Source organism: Cyanistes caeruleus, chromosome 4 (assembly GCF_971803275.1).
Source record: "Cyanistes caeruleus chromosome 4, bCyaCae1.hap1.1, whole genome shotgun sequence".
In the NCBI taxonomy this organism is placed as follows: Eukaryota; Metazoa; Chordata; class Aves; order Passeriformes; family Paridae; genus Cyanistes; species Cyanistes caeruleus.
The window spans coordinates 43,438,648-43,464,590 of NC_141704.1; the positions used below are offsets into that span (position 1 = coordinate 43,438,648).

The window sequence follows — 25,943 nt, forward strand, 5'->3', positions numbered from 1 at the left end:
GATGGGGGTTGAAAGTCGCAAACCTATCAAACCAGAAGTCATTTAAGAAGATTCTAAAGCATACGTCTCTGCATTTATGATATAGATGTTAAAGTTTCTGGAGTACCTTAGTGTTACATTAGTGACTGCTGTAATTTTGCCCCAGATTATTGTCTCAGTTAAGTAACTCTTCTCCTGAACTGACAAGATGAAGCAATTCAATTTCTTCATGGCGTTGTGCTAGGGAAGAATAGGAAGCCACCAAAGAAGAAGCCACTTGATGGTTTGGGATGAAGTCTGATCAGTTGAGCTGTAGTGTGAGAAGTTCCCTAAAAAAGTAGCTTTCCACAGCAAACAAAGGGCTTGTAACAAATGTGGGGGAGAGAAAAACAGTAGAAGTGTTTTTTAGGACCATGAACTACTAGAAGAAGATATTTCTGAGCAAGAAAACTTCCTTCAGTTGCTTGTTTCTATTGTATTCAGAGACACAGGTCTTTATGAATATTCTTATAAATAAGCATTGCTGTACACTAACAGCCAGTCCTCTTTCTTACAAAACTCCTCATTTTAGTGGCTGTGTGAACAGACTCAAGGATGACATTATTTTTGCAGTCATGTAGGTGTGTCACTTGTGTTACTACATTGCTAAGACTAATCATGATGTGAGTGTGCAGTTATGTCATATGCTCACAAAAATAGAGCCTGTAGGCACCATGAGCAGCAAGGCATACTCCTAGGTGCCCAAAATCCAAGCCAATTGTTCAGTCACATACAGATTTTAGTATTTTTAATTTAGAGAAATAACACATTCATATATCAGAACAAATATTTAAAAGGAAATTCATATACCTTCTGGTAGCAGAAAGACAGAAATATGTCACAGATGTCAATAACCCTTGAGTGTATTTACATTTGCATTGTGAGTGAGAAGCTAGAATAGGATGTCTTTCATTTCTTTTTGTCCAAAATATTCTCCTACAGCCCTGAAAGTATGTTTCCCAGCTGTGATATGTTCAGAATGCAGTTCACAGGGAACAATTTGGATGCATTTCAGAGGGACAGGTCATTCCATTCCCCCTCAGTATTTAAATTGTATTCAATTGTATTGTACTGTTTCAGCAGTATGCTCCTCGACTTAAGCCACACACGAGTGGGAAAGAAACACTTTACCTTCAGAAAGTCGAACAGAGGTTCATAAAAGCTACTCTAAGGTTATGTGGCCTTTAAGACAGTGAAATAAATCAAAGATACTTGTTCTCAATATCAAGAGGACAAAATGGACAACTGTCACTGCAGTGTCTAACACTGTGTCTGCATCCATACATGTGCAGTATTCCCAGGACTGCAAACGTTGGATAGAAACAGAGCACCTATATTTCTGTTACACAACATATGGCTCAGTTCTTTTTTTTTTTCATTACATGACTAGACGAAACTTAAATTTAATTTAAAGTAAGAATGATTTTATAAAGTCGAATTTATAAATAAGTATATTTTCCTATTTCTAAAGAACATAGTGTTACTTTTTCCTAGCAAAGACAACTATTTTTAGCTTAATCCATGTACTGTTGGAATTGTCCATAGAACAAATGTTAGTTTAACAGATGGGTACACATAAAAATATGTGAGAGCATCTCCATGTGAATCAAGTTTAAATGCTGGCTTGCATTGCCATTCAGGAATACAGAGACACCAATATGTATAAAGCTCATGGAAGATGCTAGGAGAAAACACCATTGCAAATGAAATGGTTTGGATATGAAACTATGCAGAACTACACAGTTTATAAATCTGTGCTCTGGTTGCTATGGTAGTTTTAGTTTTAGTGACTCAGGATTATGCAGCATCAAAATGCAACCCACCCTGAAATGTGGGGTTCCTGTATAAGAATCTTACTGAAAACTGACTAAAAAGCAAGAAGTCTGCTTATAATGTAGTTTACTTGAAAATTTTGATAGCAATTTGTGCATAGTCCTCTTGCCTCTTTTTTTCTGGATAAGGATTGTACCAGAGATTTCACTGTTACATGTGTGGGTGTGTCACACAATCAGGGTAGAGAATATACCAGATTTCAAGATAGAAATGACTATGACTATCAAGTAAAACAATGAAAGAAATGCCTTATTCTTGTGATAAATGTCTCTGTCACGGTGTTTTGATGTGAAAAGACACTTCTATATTTTGTTATGTTTGCTCTCATTTTACCAACCACAATTTTTTGTAAGAATCTGTTACATTTATTAGAAAGTTTTGTGTCAATATATATATATGCAATATTTGTCACTAGCCTTCAAATTACCCTTTTTTCCCAGAGCTGGAATTGATGACATTAACTTTGTTATATATATTAGTTTTCCTTCAAAATGTTAAGACTAAATTTTTAGAAGCCACACTCTGTGTAATGCTGTTCAAAATGAGAGACAAGGCAGCAATTTTCCAGCTGGAGGTCAGAAGAAAATTCTACATCCCAAAAGATGATGATTTTGAGTAGTGCAAAAGCTTCATCTGAGAACTTCTGCTGTCTAGAAGCCTGTGTGAAATAGCTTTGAACAATGCTTGTAATGCTTTTAAGATAATGATTTTAAGAAAACATGGGAAACCAGAAAGCACACTGATATCAATCTCATTGCTAAATCATTGTATTGACCACTTGAAGTCTGTCGTGAAATTCACGGAAAATATGTATACACATAGATGCTATCTCTGTAAAATGGTTACCTCTACAGAAAAGCATGGCTAGATGGTTACATGGTTACCTCTACAGAAAACCACTCCTACTGAATTTCCTACTGAATTCAGTGCTAATATTTGTATGTGGAAGATTACATACTAAATCACCTTTAGCACTGTGTATATACATGCAAGCAAAGGATATAGCAGCATACCTAGTGTGTTGGGTAGCCTGGTAGCAATGCACCAAAGAACCTGATAAAACTAGGTCTAACTTAGTGTGCCCTTAAGTTGCAGTCATAATGTAGCTCAGATGGTTAAGTGTCTCTTGTTAGCCTACTGTGATTATTGTAAACACACATGCACACTTATGCAGTTATTTAATTCACTCTGGTGATACTCTCTTGCAGTAGTGACTCTTTTAGAATTAATTTTAATATGGTCCTCAGAAACAGCCTTAATATATGTTTGCTCTAACCCTCTGCACAAATGAGTTTAACACTCCATGATTAGACAGATAATGGGAAAAGAATTTCATATTTCTACAGAAATTATTATTGGTATTTACATTTGTTTATGTCAATTAGTATGGAATTAGAAGCTGTAGACTGTCTCATCTTCTCTCAGCTGCACTGATTTTACAATGAAATGGAATGACATTAGACATGGGGTAAAACGGCATTATGGTAGGGTAAAGAATATGGCCCAATATGTCTTTGATATTGAATTTGAAGACATTTATGGGAGATATGAGATAGGAAAAAATTAGAAATAAAAAATATTATTATTTGTATTATTATTCCCTTCTTGAAGTTGAGCACTTGCAGAGATAACTAATTTACATGAATGACAGCTCTACTTTTTGCTTAAGGAAGACCATATGCTTTGCTAGATTTGAGAACTACATATAATTTCCGATAGAGCATACAGCTATCTCTGAAAGACATTTATATTCAATATGTATGGAATATCTGAGTTTCAGCTGATTGTACAAATGAATTATATCTTGCCTGTACTGTCTGCAAAACCCCTCAAATATAGCGTAACTCCCAACCATGAGGTACAATCAAAAAAAATTAAAAAGTCAAGGAAAATAATGTCAAGAATGTGGAACATACAAATAGCTGCAGTGTATGGAAAAATACTTGCTGAAGTTCTCTTAAAAGCTGGAGCTGAATCAGTGAAAAATCTTTCCTGGAAAGAAGAATAAAAGGAAAGTATGAGATCTGTTTTTTTTAAATCAAGCTAACTGTATGATACTTAAGAACAAAATTGAGCAGTAGAACCTCTAAATTTCACTAACAAGCCAAGAAGAGCAGGTTGGAGTTAAAAGAGGATCCATGAACAGAAAGAAAAAGCTGAGATGGAAAACTGAAGTCAAGGAGAGGGGACTAGAGCTCTGATGAAAACTTAGAAACACGCTCCATGACATTGAAATTCCTGAGAGAGTGCATTTTGAACATGTGCCTTTTGATTTGCCTAAAATTACTTTGTTGCTAATAAAACACTCTATTTAAATATTGTTTGTTGAAATCAAACATTCTTCAGATATGAGATTTCTTGAAGAGTCAAATTTTCAGATGGCCAACTGAGAGAGAAACAACACAATGGGGAGGTGCCTTGTAAAATATCTGAGACATATGGGACAGGAGAATGCAGCTTATATCTTGCACTACCTTTTCTGAGTTATAGTTTTCAAGTCCTTAGGAAATGGCACTGGGTTGAGAGTCTGTCCCCAAGGGAGTTTGCCCACAAGGACAAGACCACAGCAGGAGGCTGGAGCCTGCGCAAATTCCCTCCTTAGTCATGAGTCGGGTGATGCATCCAAGCTCCCAGCTGGTAACTGTCCTTGCCATGCTGATGGTAACAGTGCCATGCCAAAGTACAAGTTAGAACACTTGTGTGAGTAATAAACACTGCAAAGACAGGGTTTGAATTGTACAGTCAGCCTTATTTTCTAACCCAGGAATCTAAAATGTACCCCTGGCTAGTCACACAGGCTGCCAATGGGAAGGTATAAATTAGGTGCCAGATAATCTTTCATCCACCTACTTAGACTGCAAATCTTTCTGTGGCAAATCTTTCATCTTGACTACCAGATGTTGTCTTTTGTTCTCAATCACATTACGCCTTCAAACTGTCAGTGTGTGTATCTCATGCACTGCTGTATGAGTAAGTCTGATGGATATTATGTAAATATCTCCAGATGAAAATCTGTTCTGAAAGACATTAAGAAAAGCACGTTGCTGCAGGTACTTGCAACTACTACTTCTTGTGAAATGTCATTGACATCTTTATCAATAAAAATGGAAATAAGAGCTCGAGTTGGCTGCAAGGCTGCCCACCATAAGAAGGAGACGCTCTAATTAGAAAAGCACAAATCATGTAAAATTTGAAGTGTATGAGGTTCGGTGATCCTCTCAAACTATACTTTGTTTCCTATAATTATTTGAAAATAAAACTTATTTTCCAGTAAGTTCAAAACCACATTTTATCCCCAGAGATTATTCAATTTAAAGCAAAATACATATTGCTTTTAGCTAAAGAAAACATGCTGTGCATAGAAAAAACTTTATTATCTGTAATAGCTTGGTTCCTAGAAGTTGCAACTCTGAACAAAAACATTTTAGTCTTCGTATCTTCAAATGCTGCGTGGTTTGTAACTACTTGTTTTCTCTCAATAGAAAAGATGGCTGTGCTGCCCCAGGTTTTGACATCATGGAAGCGAACTGTAAGTGAAATGTAAGTGAATAAGGGCTTCGTCCACTGCCATGTAGAATGATAGAATCATAGAATATTATGGGGTTGGAATGGATCTTAAAAATCATTTAATCCCAATCCCGTGCTATGGGCAGTGGCACCTCCCACTAGACCAGGTTGGTCAAGGATTTATCCAAACCGGCTTTGATCACTGCCAGGACTGGGGCATCCACAACCTCCCTGAGCAACTTGCTCCAGTGTCTCACCACACTCACAATAAAGAACCTCTTACAAAAATATCTAGTCTAATTTGTACCCATTACTCCTGGTTCTATCACTACAGTTCTTGACAAGGAGTCCCTCTCCAGCTTCCCTGGAGGTCCCCTAAAAATGTAGAGACAAATGGGACTTGGTGCTTTTGTACATCATGGTGGTCTGAGATGGTCATGTCTAACCTCCCAAAACAAAGGACCCTCAAGCAAGTTGCTCCATTTATTTATTTGTTTTTTTCCCGTCAAGTGGCTGCATGCGCCCCGTTTGCCAATGCAGGCAGAAACCCCGATGTCACCACAGGTGACGGAGATCGCAGGCGGGAACTGGCAGCGCCTTTAGCGAAGCTCCCCGACAGAAGCGGGGCTGCACTCCCGCTCCCGGTCCCCCTCACACGCACACGCACACTCCCCCACTCCCCACTCCTCCTCACACTCCCCACTCCCCCCTCCCACTCCCCCTCCCACTCCCCCTCACACTCCCCCTCACACTCCCCCTCACACTCCCCCTCACACTCCCCCTCACACTCCCCACTCCCCCCTCCCACTCCCCACTGGGCCCCGCCCCGCTCCACTCCACTCGCGCACCGCCTCCCGCCCCGCTGCTCGCCCCCGGAAGTCTCGCGGGATTATGCTAACGAGGCCGCCCCGCCTCTCCGCTCCCCGCCCGCCCCGCGCCCTCCCTGGGCGGGTGAGCGCGCGCGGCCGCGGTGCGCTGTGGGATAGTGGCGGTATAAAGTGTACGCTCGGCGCGGCCGGGGCTGAGGGGGCCGGCGCGAGCGGGGCATGAAGATGGCGGACGCCAAGCAGAAGCGGAACGAGCAGCTGAAGCGCTGGATCGGCTCCGAGACCGACCTGGAGCCACCCGTGGTCAAGCGCAAGAAGACCAAGGTGAAGTTCGACGACGGCGCCGTCTTCTTGGCCGCCTGTTCCAGCGGAGACACCGAGGAGGTGCTGCGACTGCTGGAGCGGGGCGCCGACATCAACTACGCCAATGTGGACGGGCTCACCGCTCTCCACCAGGTCGGTGCTGGGCCGATCGAGGGACCCCCGGCCGGACTGGTGCGGAGGGTGGAGGGGGCGAGGCCGGCCGAGTTCCCCCCCCCCCGGAGGAGGAGGTGGAGGAGGAAGGGGCCGAAGACGGCTGCGCTCCCTCCGCTGGGGGGTGTCGGGGCGGGGAGGTGGCGGCAGGGTCAGCCTGGGACCGGCCGGGGGCCGCGGACCGAGCGGCGGGGCTGCAGGGGCGGGAGGATGCACCCCCTCCCCGCGGGCAGGGCGTCGGAAGGGGCGGATGGGCCTCTCCTCCGGCGGGAAGGAGGTGCCGCTGACCCTCTTTCGTTTTCCCCTCTTGGCAGCGCCTCCCTCGGAGGGCTGGGGAGAGCGGGCCCTTCCCCGTGTGGGCTGAGGGTGCCGGAGGCAGGTGCCCCCCGGCGTGGGAGGGTGACCGCAGGTGAGAGAAGCGGGCTGGCCTCGGGGGCCGCTTCCGCCGCTGCCCCTTGCCCGGGATCCCGGTAGTAGTTCCCTGCTTCCCTCGTCTCCCCGGTTCCGCAGTAGTTGAGCCGATTAAAGCCTGCTCGTGTGTGCGGGCGGCCGTGTTGAGAGACGGATCATCTATTTCTCTCCGGTTTCTAGGGGAAACCAGTGTTTTGTTCATTATATAGAAACGCGTATCAATAAGGGGCTGTTTGTTTTCATTACCGATGACTCCCATCGCAGTGTGAAAGCTGAACTTCAAGGGGACTGGGGATCTTAAATTTTTCTTCCGTGCGTTGGAAAGTAGTAAAGCCCAATCCGTATCGCTTTGTTCTGGTGTGGGTATATTGGGAGGGGGGTTGGTGCCGAGGGAGATAACTTTCACTTGGGCTGGGGGGGAATGGACGGGAAACTGGCTGTGAAGTTTCCTCAAAATGGATGCTTTGTGCATGTTGAACTTCATAGCAGTCTGATTGGAATCTCAAAACGTTAGCCAAATAAGGAAAGGCTGTGGCAATCGGAGATAATGCGGGTTTGCCTGAATAGTTTTTTTCTCTAGAAGGCCAAAAGCTTCCACACAATATTAGATTCACTGAATATCTGGAAAGCAAAAAATGTCTTTGACAGGTTAGCTTCTCGTTCTTAAGTTTAGAAGTTGTTCAGTAGTTTAAAAGAAAAATCTTAATGGTTATGTGTTGTAGGTTGATCAAGTAAAAATCTTCCCAAAATGGTTAGGTGAGGTTGCTACTTACATTAAAAGAAATTAGCTGGTGAATTTTTCTCCATCCTGTATAGGTGTTTCAAGGATGTGAGGCTCTAGAAATAAATAAACCGCCTTGCAGAACTGGATAGAATCCCCTCTTGAACATGAGATATAAAATTCTATGACTCTTTGCTGTGTCTGAGTTGTCACTTGCTCCCCTGTAAAGGGTGTTGGTTTACTTTCAGTTGTGAACTGAACTGGAAGAATGAGTGTGTATTGTGGTTAAGCCTGTCAGCATGTTACTGCAGCATGGTTACCTGACTGCAGGCTAGCCTGTCACTTCATTGCAAGGTTTTCTGTATTTATCCTCCTCTAATCAAGTTATGGTAGCTTCATGCTTCTAGGGAGCTCTGTATGAGAAGCCATACCTTAACTGGTTAGATCCTTGAGTCTGCGAGTTGCTGTTCTCCAGCCATTGGTAGGGAAGAATGACGTTGAGTTTCGCTCTATTGTTAGAGATGGTGCTCTCTCTTTCTGATGCCCAGATGGCATTTTCAAAATGTTTTTGATACTATATAATAAAAAGCTTTCATCAGGATAATTCTGAGCATATTCTCCCCCTTTTTTTTTTTTTTACGTTGTAGTCAGCTTGCAGCTTGGAAGGGCAAAGCCTAAGGGAACAACGGTAAAGATTTACATCACTGCTAAAATTCTTGCTCATGCTCTTCCTTCCCCCTCCCCTCCTTTAGTGATACCAAAGGACCTTTTCTGATTTTATGATATTGAAAGCAAATAAGATCAGTTGTGAATTTATAATCCTCTTGAGGCAGTACAGTAAGTGAAGGTTACCTGTTGCTATAAAAAAAGGCATATAACAAATCCCTGCGACTGACTCTGAATGGTTTCTCTTCATTATTAACACAAGACCTTATTTTCCTCTAATATGTGATATAAGAGGTGCAAATCTCACATGATGCAGTCTGTAACATTAATTAATTTAATCAATTTTGGCTGCAGCATGACTAAAGCTGTATCTGTTCTCAAAGGAAACTCTTCAAAAACTTGTCATTCTTCCAGACATTTTTGACTGACAGATGGTAATTGTGTTCAAGTCCATGTTGTGTTTAAGACTGCCATGGCATGCTGTTGCTTTGTGGTTATTTGGTTGCTTGGGGTTTTTTTTTTGGTTTTTTTTGGTTTTTGTTTTTTTTTTTTTGCATTGTCTGTCAGGTCCCGTGTAGACATTGCTTCTTCAGAGGAATAAATTTATCTCAGTGAAGATAAAATTACTGTACTTTTTTGGGTTGTGTCTTTCTTGTCTTCCATCAATTTATTTTTTTTCCAGTTATTGGGAGCAAATGCATATGTCTGAAATAGTGATATAATTAAATAGTTAATATTTAGCCTTTGATTTTCCTGCTGCATATGGCAGTTAGAGGAAGAGACTTAAGCTTTGTTTTGTTTTTCACAGGTAGTTGGTATTGCTGAGGGGAAAGTACCATTAATCCTGAGATTCTGGTGAACTTCAGGTCTGGTCTTTAACAGAGCACCAAGCTTTGTTGCTGAAGCCATTAGCTAAGCTTTTCCTCTGAGTGGGATAGAATGCCATCATCATCAGAAAGCTGCATGTAGAATTGTTTCTCTTCATGCATATGGGAAAGAAAACAGTTACTTGACTTGGTAGCTGAGAGGAGGAAAGGGGGGGAGTACATATATATATATATCTATATATATATGTATGTATGTATATAGCTACTTCAGCTCTTGACAGTGACAGTGAGCAGATTTTGTTTTATATCTGCATGTGCACAAATGAAGGGACTTGAGTGCATCATATCTGAGGACAGATGAATTAAATTCTTTGGTATCTTGCAGAAGAGGAAAAATTGTCGTTAAGTGATGATTATTCCTCTGTAATTTTGAGTTCAAAGCTTGCTTTAAGAACTTGTTCTGCACAAGTCCTCAGCTTATACCTTCAGTACAGAGGACAAAACTGTAGTGTACTATTTTCCTGTCTATGAGATATATATACAATCTGGGATATACACAGCAGGATAATGTGTATTGTGCTGCATAATCTGCATTATATATATATATTGTTTGTATGTAAGACCAGAAAACTTTGAAATGAGAACTTAAATTTACCATCAGGTGTCAGTGCCATTATTGTAGTGGAGGTGGAAGTTTTGAATGTTGTACTCCCAGACAGCTGTTACGCAGGATGAGATATAATTTTAAGTATAGCTTTTCTAATCTGCCTTATCAATGGAATGTAAGGGGAACTTGAGAAAAAAAAGAAGCTCAAAGGTGAGCTGTGACCTTGCAGATTATCAGTGTCTCCAGAATGGGGGGTGGAAGAGGCATATTCTGAAATAATCTTAAGAAGAGGTTATATAATATTTTCAGTAAAACTTGATCTCTTCTTAGGCAGACATATTTCTTCAGAGTGGAATTCAGTTCTCTTGTCCTGAAAGCTTAACACCTATCATTCCTTAGAATTTGGACTCTCTTCTGTTTTCCTTGGCTTTCATGAAAGAGGATTTAGTTCACTAGCTCTGACTGGAATTTATTGCTTAAGTGGCTGAAAGTAGTTTGTCTAGAAGTTACATAGAGCTTTATACAGGAAAGTGGAGCCCACCCTTTCTGGACAGCACCATGGAAAGGCTGCATGCAGTGGGAAGGGACCACAATGTGGCCAGTTTCCTGGAAGGCTGGATTTCCTGTGCACGTTGCTCCTCTGGGAATATCGAATGTGCAGTATGGAGTACCTGCACACACCTCAGCACTGGCTGAGATTAGGCTGTGGTTAGATATCACAGTCTATGCAGCCTGCTTTTTGACTGCCCTTTTTCTTCAAGACTGCTCAGACTTAGGAGATGGTAACCTTGTTTTTGGCCTCATTTTCTCTGGGTGAGGAAGGCGAGTGCTGTAGCCTGATTCCACCACACAGCATGTTAAGAACATGTCCTATTGTGCTGATCTTGCCTGTTCTGGGGAGGGTACTGCTTTTGAGGTAAGATAAGGGATATTGTCTTGGCTGTTTGTGCATGGGGGGGGTCATTGGGCACCTGCAGTGGGTGTTGGTGAAGGTCCCTACTCCTTGGTGAAGGATTCATGTTACCTTTTTTGTCTGTGACAACTACAGTTTAATTAAGCAAAATTCCTTGAAGGCTGTCTCTCTGTATCAAATAGTGTTTTTCTGCAACTTTTTAGGTGCTCAACTGAATGTGAAGGTGAGACTGTTCTAGCAACATTGTAATTACATACTAGTTTGCAGATAGAGCAGTATGCAGTGTTAAATAGAAATTTTGATTTGCTGCCACTGTTGTAGGACTCTGCTGTGTTTATCCCTGAATACTAATTAAGATTGTGTGTTTCACAGAATGCTTGCTTACCCTTTCTGAGTAAGGACAGTTATTGCTGTCTTAGTATTTTCTTTGGATTCTATGAGATTTATTTCTTAGATGAGAAGTACCTTCCTTTGCAGGAGTTTTTGCAACTGCTTATGTGAAAACTTCTCTCAGGACTTCTGGTGGCATATTCTTAGTCCCTGATATGGTAATGGGTATAGATACCTTTGGCACCAGCTGTTTCCTTGTTACGACACCCTTTCAAACTGCAACCAGTGATGCAAAAGGAACACAGAATCTACCAGCACTGGATCCCTTTGCCTTAGAATTCAATAGAGGGCATTATGGCTGCACTGTCCGAGTTCCTTCTGATGAATGATAACACAGGTCATGTACTTGAGCTGGGGCTGCAACATGTGCAGCACATCAAGCTGTAAGAGCAAAAAGCAGATTGCCAGAGTCTTACATCTCTACAGTGTTTGCATCATAGCAGCAGCACTCAACAACCAGGGTAAGGAAGGTATGGAAATAGCTCAAAGCTAACCTAGTAACCTCCTAGCTAAGACTTCTACCATGACTCTTGGAGGATGAGAATACTCATTGCATATGATATACTTGTTAACTTTTCAAAACTGTCAAGTAGGAGGACTTCATTTTGTACAGAAAGGTTTGTACTCAGTTACAAAACTGATGTTGAAGTCTCACTGTTTGGAGGGGAACCAACCTACTAATCACCAAATCTCCTAATGCTCTCATTGTGGATCTTCTACCACTGAGAATTTTTGAGTAATTTGCTCAAAATTATTCTATCGTGGCTTTTCTTTTTTACCTATTTTTTATCTGTACAACAGAGCAGAGAGAAAATAAGCCCAGAAATAAATGTAATGTTGATGTCACTCAGTGATCAGACTACAGAGGCATATTTGTTGAAATTCCCTTTTGTAATTGGTTCTTGTGTGGCCCACAGATCTTTCTCTCTGTAGTTACTTACTCTCTGTAGCTAGGTTCAGGTGGTACAGTTAGTACTTGTTAATTTCCTACTGATCTTGTCATCTAAGTTTCTTTTTTTTTACTCTTTGAAATGGAGGCAAGAAGGGGGGAAAAAGGTGTGATTTTTCATAATATACTGTGAGTATAATAGTGGAAGTTTAAATACTATATTCAAAAATTTGTGTTCTCTTTGGTGTTTTATGAAAGAAACAAGTAACAATCTCTTCAGCTTTTTAGATTTATTATTTCTGAGTGGTCTATCAAGTCGGAACCTGGGTTTTCTATGTATTTTCATTGCTGTGGATATTTCTTGTTCACAAACAGAATAACCCAAGTGAATTCTAGCATATAGAAATTACTTTAAGTATTTAAAGCCAGTTTTCATGTTAGTGTAACTGATAGCTTTCTTAAACTTGCTAGTCATGGAGGTAGAGTTCTGCATTCCAGTGTAAGGATGAATTCAGCTGGTAGGGCTTTAGTATTTACTGAAGCTATAAGGGACAACATCTGCTAGTCTCTTGGTATAAATTTCACTGTAGCATTAATGCAGCTTTTACAGTACAGCTTTGTCTGTGGTTTTCTATGTGTTCTCTATTTTTGGTATTGTTAGAACACTTTCTCATGATAAGTCATCAAAAAGCACTTTGTAAGAGTAGATGAGATGTGCTTTTGTATGTATAAAATTGATATGAACACAGTTGATTTAAAGTCTTTCTGATTTTGACATTGTAGTAGCAAGAATGCTGTTTTACCAAATTACTGAATTTCAGTTGTTAGCTAAATCTCAGGCTAGGAGACAGAAGCAGTCAGTATAAATCAGTAGCAGATATACCACTCTGGAAGCTGAACAAAATATGCTACATTTTAGTTGGAACAGATGGTTTGACAGGCTCTTGTCCAGTTCTTTACTTGTTTATCCCTTTGCTCATGCTCTCAGTTGCTCCCTTTCTCAAAGTTATTACCTCGGTTAGTAAGACACTTAGTGCAATCCTCTCAAAAACTGAGAACCCAGCAAATTGGTAGTCTCAGTGTAATTGTGTTGCCTGAGGCTGGGCTCACACCATGTGAAGTTGAGGAGCATGCATGTGTTCTAGGAAATACTAAAGTTTTATCCAAGGATATGTTCAGATGGGTTAGACTTAGACAAACTAATCTGCTCTGAAAGCAGTGTGGAGGTAGTTTTGATCGAGTGTAGCATGAGTACACCTTTATCATACCAAGTAAGACATGCAGCATATGAGGACATTTGCCTAACAAATGTTTTGTCAGTGCCCAACAGTATATTTTTCTTCATTGATCTTGACAGCTGTAAAATGCAAACTGGAATGCAGCTGTAAGGCAGTGGAGCCATCCCTAAGCTGGTCAGCCTCTGATGCTGCTGGATGGGTGGAGACATTCCAAGCTCCTTTACTTTCCTATATGCATTCCTGAAATGACAGTCAATGGAAAGCATGGCATAAGAGTAGCAGCATTCCTCAGCTGTTTCCTTTCTAGTAATTTAAAGTCTATAAGATAGAATACAAGAAGTCAAATGATGATCACTGTACTTGGTGGGGGGGAGCATTGTTGAATTATTTATTTATTTATTTTATGCATTGTTTTGACAAGACTTGGTACCCAACTCTTTCAGTTATTGACCACACTGAATCAGGCACTGTGCTTATCCTGGAAACACTGAATCTTTGCTGGCTCATTGATAAAACCAAAATTAGAGCAATATGATGAAGTCTTTGAACAAGATTATTTCCCCATTTGTGTCTGAGTGGTGTTAGCACTTACCCCATTAAAAATATATTTGTTACGCTAACGGTGTTAAACAGAGTGACGTATGGAGTTGGCTGTAAGAAGAGGGTGAAGCCCCTGAGAATTAAATGTGGCCTCATTTTGGGCTTACATACAGAAGTAGGTTTATCTATAAAATAATACAGTATAGTTCCTATACTACTGTAGTTTCTGAATGCTTCAATTTGGTCTATAACTAGCACATGACCATTGACTCTGATACTGAGTTATCTGTAAGCTATGGTTGTTAGAAATGGTTCTAGCCCTTATACATTCAAAAGGGCCAAGTCTCACTGACATTTTTTTAGAATTATTTTTAGTTCTGTCTGAAATATGCTTTGATTGATTTTATGATTGTAGTTCAGGATTTTGAGTTGGAACTATGACAGCTTGCTTTGATATGATCAGTTAGCGAGCCAGTGGTGATTATTATACAAATTTTAGTTCTGGGATGATTATTTAATTTTGGAGTTCGTTTTACCACCCTGACCATGAAGCTAGAAAAGTAACTGGAATCTTATATATCTATATATATATATAGAGAGAGAGATACCTCTATTTATCTATATACTTCTTGAATATTTGAGGTTTATTGTACATCAGGGAATTACTTTCAAGTGTTAGCTTTGTATTGCGGATCTAAAGCTGTCAGTCTATCTCTTGTTTTTTCATTTTCCTAAGTTTTTGGTGTTTTTTGTTTGGTTTTTTTGTTCCTTCACAGAAGGACTGAGATGAATCTTAACATGAAACCTGTTTGTTAGTAATTCTAACAAATCTCCAAACTTATAGGATGAACTTATCTTACTAGTTTTCTTAAAATTTCACACTTGAAGCAAGTATTTTTCTAAGGCAAAATAACGCTATCTTCATCTGGTAACCAAGGTGAACACATCTGACAAGCATGTACACTGTATGTGTGTGGTCAGTGCTGCTTTCTAAAACAATTAACTTCGATGAAGCTTTCACTGAGGAGCTGCATTCCTCTGTCAAAGCTGGGATCCTTGTGGGCCCCTTTTGAAACTGGAATACCATCTCAGACTTACGGCTTTGTAACTTTCAGCTTACAGACATCCTGAAATTTGCTTTAGTGTTCTTGACTGAAAACCTACACTTTTCTTACTGAAGTGGAAAAGTTGTTATTTTGAGGCTGCAAAGCATGTTGTCTCAAGTTTTAACAAAAGTGTTGTTGCTTGCAGGGGGTTTGCAAATAGATGCAATTATACTGGAATAAGTAGTCTTAATTAAATGAATAATTTTATCAAAATAAATCAGTTTTCCAAAAGTACCCCTTCCTATCCCGGAGATGAAACAATCTTGAACTACTTGTATTATTTCCTCAGTTAGTGTGAATTATGACTGCTAGTTCTGTATTCTAGAAAATGTAGGTAACCCTGCTTATTGTTGCAGCATTACTTTTTTAGGGGGTGAGTTGTGCTAGCACTGGGACTGTCAGTGGGTTTTTGTTTATGAACCTCTCTGGACATGACTTTCTGGTCGCTCATTGCCTACTTCCTTGCAGACAGCCTAGCCAAATGCTTGGCACTATAGTTGTGTTTGTATGTGTTTAATAGTGGTAGTGAATGCTAATCCTTGTATGTCACAGTGCTTATCAGGTATTTGTACACTTAAGAAGAGAAACAGCTTTCCTGCATCTCTGCAGAGGAGTGACTTAACAGGTCTGTTATTGTCTCTTGTACTTAACATTTCTAATAGACTTACTAAATATTGAAGGTGGGCTTTGGCTGGATCTATCAATCATGGCTCCTAAGAAAGCTCATGAAGTTACTGTAGAAACAATTTTTATTTATAGCTCCAGGTAAATACAGCAGTGGTGATTTAAAAACTACAATTTTTAAGGAAAATAGGGAACAACTTGGTGCAAATGACAGAAGATACGTTATATATTTTGTAAAGTGTTTTATCACTTACCCAGTGGGATCTGGGGGTGGGAGAGCTCTTTCTCAATTGTTTTCTCAGCAATTGAAAAGGTTGCTGTACTCTGTAATAATAAAAAAATGTAAATTGTAATTATAGCAAATAGCATTTGCAAGCTCAAGTATCTGTTAAGATATGATTGCTGGAGATAAGTACTATTAGATTTTTTTGCTTCAAGAAGCCTAACCTTGTGAGAATCACTGTACCTGTGAACAAAGTGTCATAGCTTTCTGGAGCCCAATCATTAGTAAGTCCTATGGCACGAGGAACATGGAAACAGGAGGTTTTCTGGATGTGTATGGAGCAGTTCACAAGGGCAGATCAATAGCTTCAGTTTGACTTACAAAAGCCAGGAAAGCCTACTAAAACAAAATGTGTGATTATTAAGATGGATTTCAAAAGCTGTTGCTGCAATCATGGTTTGGCATCCTTTTTTTTTTTTCAGAATAAGACATCTGCCATGTCAGGTGCATATACTGGATTAAAGCATAAAACCAAGAAAGCTCTGGTATAGAAAAGCTCGCATGATAGTAGTCCTATTAAAAATACTTTTTATTTTAAGTTGGTTTTTAGGATTTTTGTGTTGGTTTTCTTCTGTGTTTGGTGGGTTTTTTTGCTTCCAAAGCACAGTGTACAAATAAAAGCATCACTGGTAGTTGAAAGCAGGCAAACAGTGGGGATTCAAACAGAAGACCATATAGCACTTAAAAATAAAATTCTATTAAGATACCTTGGCATCAAAACCATATCTTCTTCAGTGACATCATTTAGCATGATGAAATGACATCATTTATCATGACACAGAGATATGATTGAAGTATTTGCTCTAAGAGCTGATGTGTAATTTCCCCCTTTTGGGAGATCCTCCAAGGGCTTTGTATCTTGATAGCTGCTTACCTGCACATATTGTAGCAAGTTATTTGTCTTTTCAAGACAAGCTCTCATGACAGCATTTGGAAGACTTTGTTCTTTAATTTCTTGTAGGATTTGGAGCCCTTTTAATTTCTTCTCTGTAATTATCTAATTTTATTTTATATTACCAAGTTAAGTGACTTAAATAAGGGAGTATTTTCTTGGTGCTTTTTTCCCCTGTTCATTTTGCTTTGTCGTGTTTCACTGCTGATAATGTATTTGATAACATGCTTTGAATTCTTTTAATATTTGAAGGGTGCTTATGCAGAATTTAAACAATTAACAGCCTGCATCTACTGATTTGGATTGCTTCATTGCAGCTTAAACTGCAAATATAACTTGGGTTTTAAACTTCAAGTCAGAACCTTCAGTTTTTAAAACAAAAGTGGTTTAAAATGTGGCTTCAGCTGTTCTGCAGTTGAGTTCATGATAGGCTGTAAAGCTGAGGAGCGTCACTTAACCAGTACTGACATCACTAACTTTTTATCAATACACTTCTCTACTTATCTTTTGGTAACTGTGATTCATGAGACCTATTTTACACCATACAGTTGCATAAGTTTCTCTTTTTAACAAGTTCTGTGACCTAGATGAAGGTGGGCATTGGGAAACCCAGGGTAAAAAAGTAATCTTCTGATCCTAAGAACAGTGACAGAGATAGCAATTTTTTAAAATCCAGATAAATTGCTCCCCTTTCTCCTTCTGTCCTCCTGTCTCCTTGCTCTACTCATGTTACAGAAACTGGATTTTTGACAGTCAAATCCATCTCCCCGGAAGCTTTTAATAAATAAGCAGCACTGGTTGGTTATTGGTGCTTTTAGAGTTATAAAAGCAGTCTCCAGATCCAAGTCTTTATCTGCAGAGACCTTAACAAGGTGCTGGTGTTTATAGAAACTCAGCATGTGCCCTACTTTGATTTCTTTCTCCCAGAAAGGTCTGATGAGGGCTGGTTTCTTTAGTGCTATCAGCAACCATTGAGACACATGATGTTTACATGTCTGCTTTTCTTTCTCCCTCTTAGGATACCTAAAATGACTCTATGCCCCCCAAACCCAGGAGTACACTATAAATTTCTCTCTGGAATGTTTTAGCTTTGCTTAATGCAAGGAATTGCAGAATACAAGGAATTACTCCTGTGAATTCAAATATGTAGACTAAAGATTTCTGTATAATTTAGTTTTTGTCAGCCTCGGAATATAGATTGTGAAATACTTCTGACACTTCTGGTGACTCTTGATTCACTGAGGATATTATGACCCTTTTAAGATACTTATCTCCCTAATCCTAGTTATTTTTCATATAATCGTAGAATTTAAGAGTTGGAAGGGACCTTAAAGATCATCAAATCCCAACCAAACCCCTGCCATGAGCACTGACACCTGCCAGATCAGGATGGTCAAGGCATTATCAAGACTGGCTTTGAACACTGTCAGGGCTAGGTCATTCACAACCTCTCTGGGCAGCCTGTTCCAGTGTCCCACCACACTCACAGTAAAAGAATTCTTTTAATGTCTAGTCTAAATTTCCCCTCTTTCTATTTTTACCCATTACTCCTGGTTCTATCACTACAGTTCCTGACAACAAGTCCTTCTCCAGCTTCCTGGTAGGTCCCCTTCAGGTACTGGAAGATTGCTATGAGGTCTCCATGCAGCCTTCTCTTCTCTGGTCTGATTCTCTCAGCCTGGCTCTGCAGAGGATGTGCTCCAGTCCCCTTATCAACTTTGTGGCCCTCTTCTGGGCTTGCTCCAACAGTTTACTGCCCTTATATTGGGAACATCAGAACTGTACACACCACTCCAGTTGGGGTCTCACAAGAGCAAAGGAGAGGGGAAAAATCTGCTCTCTGGACATGCTGGCCACACTCCTTTTGTTGCTGCCCAGGATATGGTTTGCCTTCTGGGCTGTGGTTGCATGCTGACAACTCAATGTTGAGTTTTTCATCAAATATCACCACCAATTCCTTTTCCACAGAGCTGCTCTCAATCATCTCTCTGCCCAACCTGTAGATGAAGTCCGGTTTTAGTAATGCTTTGGCTGCATATAAGAATCTTTCTTAAAATCTTAGGTTGAGATGCAGATAGTACATCCAGTGTGGTGGGGGAGGTTTCTGCAATCTTCTGGCTTTCTTTAATGTTCTAGGCACTGCAGTGGCTTGAATTTTAACAGTTGGTGGAACCTGACTCTATGATAAAAAATGCTTGGAAAGAAGTTATTAACCACTCAGATACTAGTCAGTATTGCAGAAAGTTGTCCATTTCTTAGAGGATGATTCCCTCCTTGCCTGAAACACTGTATTCATACAACAGCAATACTGTTGCCAGTTTAGCAGAGAATGAGGAGTGAAGGGAAGTTCTTCCTAATACACCACCACAGAATCAATTATGTTGGAAAAGACCTTTGATGTCCAGTCCAACCTGTGACCTTAAACCCTCTTGTTAGCTAGACCATGGTACTAAGTGCCACATCCAGCCTTTAAACACTTCCAGGGACAGTGACTCCACCACCTCTGTGGGCAGCCCATTCCAATGCCCAGTGACCCTTTCTGTGAGGAGTTTCTTCCTAACAGCCAACCTAAACCTTCACTGGTGCAGCTGAAGTCTGTGTGCTCTTGTCCTATGGCTGGTTGTCTGGGAGAAGAGACTGACCCCCACCTGGCCACGGCCCCCTTTGAGGGAGATGTAGAGAGTGATAGGGTCTGCCCTGAGCCTTTTCTCCAGACTAAACATCCCCAGCTCCTTCAGCCGCTCCTCACTGAACTGGTGTTCCACACCCTTCACCAGCCTTGTTGCCCTTCTCTGGACATGCTCCAGCATCTCAACATCTTTCCTAAAGTGAGGAGCTCAGCACTGGACACAGCACTCAAGGTGCAGCCTCTCCAGTGCTGAGTACCAGGGAACAGTCGCTGCCCTGCTCCTGCTGGCCACGCTATTTCAGATGCAGGCCAGGATGTTGTTGGCCACCTGGGCACAGCTGCTGGCTAATGTTCAGCTGCTGTTAACCAATACCCCCAGTTCCCTTTCTGCCTGGCTGGTGTCCAGCCACTCTGTCCTCATCCTGTGGTGCTGCATGGGGTTGTTGTGGCCAAAGTGGGGGACCCGGCACCTTGTCTTGTTGAGCCTCATGTCATTAAATTCAGCCCATGGATCCAGCCTGTCCTTCTGCAGAGCCTTCCTACCCTCCAGCAGATCAACACATGCATCACACCACAGCTTGGTGTCATCTGCGAATTTCCTAATGGCAGACTCAATCCCTTCATCAGTATTAAATTTAAAGATCTTAAACAGGACTGGGCCCAAAGCTGATCTGTGGGGGACGCCACCAGGGACCATCCACCAACTGGATGCAGCACCGTTCACCACCCCTCACTGGGCCCAGCCACCCAGGCAGTTCTTAACCTGGTAAAGGGTGCACTTGTCCAAGCCATGGGCTGCCAGCTTTTCCAGGAGTATGGTGTGAGATGGTGTCAAAGGCTGATGAGTGGCAGAGTGATGGGGTCTTCTGGAATAATTAGGGAAAGGTAATGTGTCTGCCCCATTCTCTGGAGGGGGGGATGGAGAGTAGCCTTAAATTTGAAAATTACACTGGGCACAGTGTCTAAACTGAAAAATACAGCAGGGCTCTAATATATTGGCTAAATGGACTGGTCTGTCAAGATAAGAGAATGTTCCCTTTAGCCAGCAATGGGTGAGTTTCTGCAGTTGAATCAGTGGCATGGCTACTTCACTGTCTTGGATTTGAATGTGTATTCTGAGGCTTGTTTAATATGAGATTTTTGACTTGACATCAAGTCTATCCCTTTGCCACAGATAATGTCCAGAAAAGTAGGAGTCAAAGGGAAGTGCTACATTTCATCAAAATAACGCAAAAAGTCTGATTGAACTGGTAGAAGCTGTGGGACTTGCAATATTGGGGAAAGTTTACTGGAAACCTCTTGGTGAAGATGCTATAGTGACAAGCAGCTGTGGTCAAGAAAAGTTGCAGTTTTTCGACAGGAATAGGTATCTTTTATAGGCAAATCTTGGAAGGTTATATATTAGAGCAAACTCATAACAGTTTTGTTTGTTTACTTAGCTTTAGAAGTATTTGGAGATGTCTGTCTTTCTGATCTATTTCACTTAAGCAACTTCTCATTTCTACCCCAAAGAGCAGTAGCCCGTTTCTAAAACAGGCTGCTATGATAGCTGTGGTCTAAATGGATATATTTTTTTTCCCCTCCCGCTTCAACTGTAAGTTACATTGTATGGTTAATAATTCTTGACATTGAGTGGTTTTTCTTTGCAGCTATTAAGAGGTATTTTAATGTCATACAGTTTTTTATTGACTCTTGCGATGGCCCCTGTGTTCAGGGTTGAATAAGCAGGTGAGCTCTAGAACTTTCAGATGTATAGTAGTGATGTAGTTAATCTACAATATCACTATATCTTCATACTGTTTTTACTAGTTTATAGTTACTACAGTTACTGTATGGGTAGAAGAGGTGCTTAGCTGATTGACAGTGCTGTTCAGCCATAAAACAACAAGCTAAAATATTGGTTTTAAGTCTCTGAATCCTTGATGCAATAAGCTTTTGTGGCTTTCTTTTTGAGCATGGCAGTTGAAGCCAGTGTCAGTAATTTTTTTTTTGTTTTTTTAGAGGAATGTTCAAAATGACAAGCTTTAACTTTCAAGTCTCTACTTTAGTGTTAGCGTAGGGTTTGACCTGTGATTTCAATATACATGTTGCATACAATTAAATAATTCTGAATTTTCTGTATTGCCATAATTCTTTCCTGTATTTTGCCAGTAGTTGTAACAATTTGATTTGTACTTCCACCAAGTGCCATAAATCACAAATCCCCTTTTTTCCTGGAGTTCTTGCAAAGGACTGTGGGTAAGGAGAAGAGTGGATGTTCTGCATTTGCTAATTGGTAAATATATGAATTGTATGTGCCACTGAATTTGGAGATAGGGAAATCTTTAAATGCATGAAGCCAAAATCCTGGCTCTCCATCACTGTGATATAGGATTATTTAAATTGTAATTTCATCCAGCATTTGAGCTAAAACTGCTAGAAGTAGATATTAAGTTCTCCAGTAGCAGCTGAATCTCAGGAGTAAAGTTCAATGCAACTTTTGCCTCAGTTGATGAAGTCCTAGTAAACTTGCTTTGATGAACTTAGATTTTTATTTTTTGCATGTACTGGCACAGGCAGCTCTTTCAGCTTGTAACCAGCTATGATGTGTAATCAAGTATAGCCAGATTGCTCTGACCTCCTGCAAGCTGGTCTCCTAAAATGGAAATTATTCATTTTGCAGATGGAAGTTGGAGCCAAGCAGCTGTGAATTCCAGGAGACAAATACTGAAGCAAACTATTAACTTTGTTCTTCTGTTCAAAAATCAAGTGACAGTTGTGTTGCATTTGCCACTTGCTTTCAATCTGTGATTTTTTTCCAAAAAGTCAGCAAGTATTTGTTTGAAGGCACTGCTTACTATCAAAATTTTGTTTCTTTTTTCAAATAAGTCTTTTCTTCATAATTCTTACTTTCCCTGTCTTTTTCTCCTAAAGTAACAAACTCATGCTATTCTCCAACCTTTACTTCTGTGGCTGTTGTTTTAGGGAGTTAGTGTTAATTTGCTCTGAATCAGCTTTTACTGACTGAATGGCAGGAAACCAGGATTGGTTGATAAATATGTACATTTTCATGGAGCAGTGATGCTGATCACCTGCAGTTGTAGAGGTTGGTGTGGAATTGCTCAGCTAAAGTCTATTGAATGTAGAAGTGACAAATTATATGCTTAAAAGGACACTTCCATGAATCTGAGGCTCAGAATTAAATGTACTGCCTAGATGAAAGATTTAATGTTTCGTCCTTAGTTTAGCTTTGGAGATTGAAGACAAAAACTGGGTGAAATTGTATTAGTTGCTAGTGTTCTGTGCTGTTCCCAGGGGACTACTTGTTTAAACTTATAAAATCATCATTTAACTGTTGTAGGAATCTTTGGTCTGTGTGAAAGCTTGTTTCATATTTTAGGTTTTCATGGAGGCTTGGAACTAGCACTAATTCAGGTTTAGTTTTTGACAAAAATCTGATTTGTAGGCAGAAGTAAAGCTGGAAATATATGAAGGCAATCCACCAAACAGTTCTGCTAATGTGTTCCCAAGGGTCCTACATAAACTGGAAGAATTATTGTGGCCTCCTTAATCTGTGTTCCTGGTAGCCATACTGAAACTTTGTTTTTAAAGAGAAAAACCTTTTGTGATTGTACCCTAAGGCTGCAAAAAAAATCCCAGCTAATGCAGTGAAAGGTGCAAAATTTTAATGATCTTTCCCAATATCCAGATCACACAAAGAATTATTTCTGGTGGAGAGTGCTTTTTGGGTGACCATTAAGAAGGTGAAAGACAAAATAGAGCTCTGATTTGCTAAAAATTATGTACAAGAGAAAAAAATAATCCCAAAACACAACCAAAATTGTCTTCTGGTTCTTGAAGACAAAAAACCTGCTATTGCACTGGTTTTGCAACCTTTCTGATTTAGCTCTTAAGTGGTGGGACACTGTGAGCATGGTACTACTCTGTTATGAGGTGAGCTGTATTTGCTGGCTATTGAGTGGCTGGTGGAAGGCGATACTACTTCTGCCACTGAACTATCTGGAGGATATTTGCTTAGCCTTTGTCTGCTTACTTTTAGGTGAAATAAAAATGAGGGTGTTTTCTTCTATTTTAAAGACTTTTTTTTTTTTTTTTTTAATCTGGATTATGAGGCTTTCAATTTTTAGGGTCTGAGAATTCTGACTTCCTTAAATCCTTGGCCATGGAAGGCAAGTACATAACTAGAGGTGGGATGCTTACTGCAGTTGTCTACCAGTTTTCTTTTTCTTGCTGTATTCTCGTGCCTTATTTTTTTTCCTTCCCCAGGTGACCAGAAGGAATACAATGATTTTTGCTTTGCACATCTTTTTACTATGTGCATTTAGCCAGCAGTTTTGGAATGCTGTTTGATATTATATTGACCTTGGTAGGATGTAGTGTGGCCTTTCCTGTTTGGACTCGGTCAATCCGAGCAAGGAGTTTCTCTCCATTCTAAATGCACGCATACAGGCTTCAGTCTGCTGAACAGGGATGTCTTTGCTCTATCTATTCCTGGATCTCAGAGCTTACTTTTTTTGGCAGGTAGGTAGGCATGTGTTGTAATCTTTCCACCTACTGCAAAGTTGGTCTGGACAGATGTTGTGTGGTCTTAATTCCTGAAAAGCATGACATAGGAAGCAGACAAATGAGTGGAGAGGAGGAATTGTTGTAGCATACCAAGCAGAAAAGGTTTGTTATAAAAAGAGAGTATCAAGTTTTACTACAGCAAAGCATTCTTTGTTCCATAAAGCAGAAATGTAAAATGTGGTTGTTAACTTCAGTGCTGTGTAAGTAAGCAAATGTTTATTTAATACATGGGTTATCTTGCTTTACTTTCCTAGAGTATGGAGCAATCTTGCCTAAACACTGTCTTTTGACCTTTTTTTTTTTTAAATGTTATGTGAACAGGTGACTGAGAGGTGCCAGGGGGCACTGGCTTGAGAAATGAGTTTCAACAGAAGGTATTTTTGGGTGTGGCTTTTTTTTTCTTTTTTTAATGAAAGCATGGTTTAGACTGTCTGCTTCGACTAATGATTCTCTGAATTGGATACAGAAACATAGATGCCCAATATAGTTCTTCAGGAGTGTATTATTTGGGGAGATCAGGACTTTTGCTGAAGTGCTAACTAACGCTTGTCTGTCTGGTTTTCTTGTTTTGTTTTTAGCTGTTTTTTCCTTTTTTGGAAATGCTGCTGTTTTTTTTTTTCTACATTCCGGTAGCTTTTTGGCTACTGAAGCAGAAGTTTTTTCCAGAAAATCTGATCTGCTCCACAGATGTGGATATAGATCTTTCTGGAGATTGTGCTCCGGTGTTTAGAGCTCTTAGTTGTTACAGTAATACGGGAACTTACATGGTAAATGCTGTATTCAATGGCCTTTCTCTCATGATGGGCCTGGCATACAAACACAGCAGAAATTCCTAATGAAGCAGTGGCTTCACTTGGCTAGGCATTGCGTAGACCTCTGGAGACATCGTTCCTGCTCTACAGTGCATCACAGTGGAAGATGTGTATGAAGTTTGGGGAGGAAGAACACAAGAAATACATGAAATATGCCTGCTTACATTTTAATGTTGATTCTTTTGAAGAAAAATTTTTTTTAAAATTATTATACCAATGTGTCAAACATAGATTATACTGCATTTGTATTTGTAACTGGTGAATTGAGGAGGACTGTTGTAGTACTGGTGGGGTGGAATTTTTCATGGTTCCTGGGCTGTTTGGTGTTTGCTTTGTGGTGTTTTGCTTGTTTTTTATGTTAACTGATTAATTTAAAGAGTTGGGTAGACGTAATTATTCAGCTTCTTTGGGGTAACTTTAACCTGTAAACATTTTGGCATTTTTCTGGAAACAGGAATGCTGTCATGTGAAATTATCTTATCTTGCAAAATGTAATTATTTTTTTTTGTAATAGTTTCTTCACACGTTTAATGTAATAGCAATTAAAGAAACAAAATTCAATCCTGCTGTTCAAGGACTTTATTTCTAATGTGGCAAAAAGGATCTTTTAATAGTGTCTGATTTTTATTAAGTTTTCATTTATATAAAGCCAAGGATCCTAAAGTAATAAATTAAAGCTACACATGGCATATGAGATGGTATAAAATCCCTGGTGGTAAAAAGATCTGAAAGTAGGGTCACTAAAATCCATCTAAGAGTTGATAAAACTGTTGCCAGGTGTTGCTTGAGGGCAAAGAAGGAATGGGTTAAATTTTGTATACTGATATTAAAGTGTTCTAAAGTTGTTGGTTTTTTAAGTAGATGGGCTGTAAGTCTTGCTTTAAGCTCATTTTAATTGTTAATTTCAGCAAATTTTATCTTGCTTTAACTATAGTTCTGTAGTTGTGATGTTCTGAACATGCTTAGACTTAAAGCATCCAATAAAAACAAAGTAGCTTGCTTGCAGTAATGGAAAAAATGACTCAGTCCAAGTTGAGAACAAAAATTAGCTAAAAGGCAAACAGTAATTCTTAAAACAGAAGCTAAGTTTAAGCACTTCATAAACGAGGTTGAAGATCATTCTGTACTTCTGATTTTCCAGTTATGAGTGCTTCAGTCATAGTGTTCATG

At 40.0% G+C, this 25,943-nt stretch overlaps 1 protein-coding gene across 3 annotated transcripts in view; it reads left to right on the forward strand.

The window, feature by feature from the left end:
• Window positions 1-6,222: 6,222 nt before the first annotated feature.
• PPP1R12A (protein phosphatase 1 regulatory subunit 12A) overlaps window positions 6,223-25,943 on the forward strand; it is a 112,166-nt gene continuing 92,445 nt past the window's right edge. For all 3 annotated transcript variants that reach the window (XR_015285493.1, XR_015285492.1, XM_086884213.1), the window contains exon 1: window positions 6,223-6,641. Coding sequence is in view for 1 of the 3 variants with exons in the window: in XM_086884213.1 (XP_086740339.1) it covers window positions 6,405-6,641 (237 nt within the window). In the remaining 2 variants the exon portion in view is untranslated. The remainder of the gene's footprint in view (window positions 6,642-25,943) is intronic.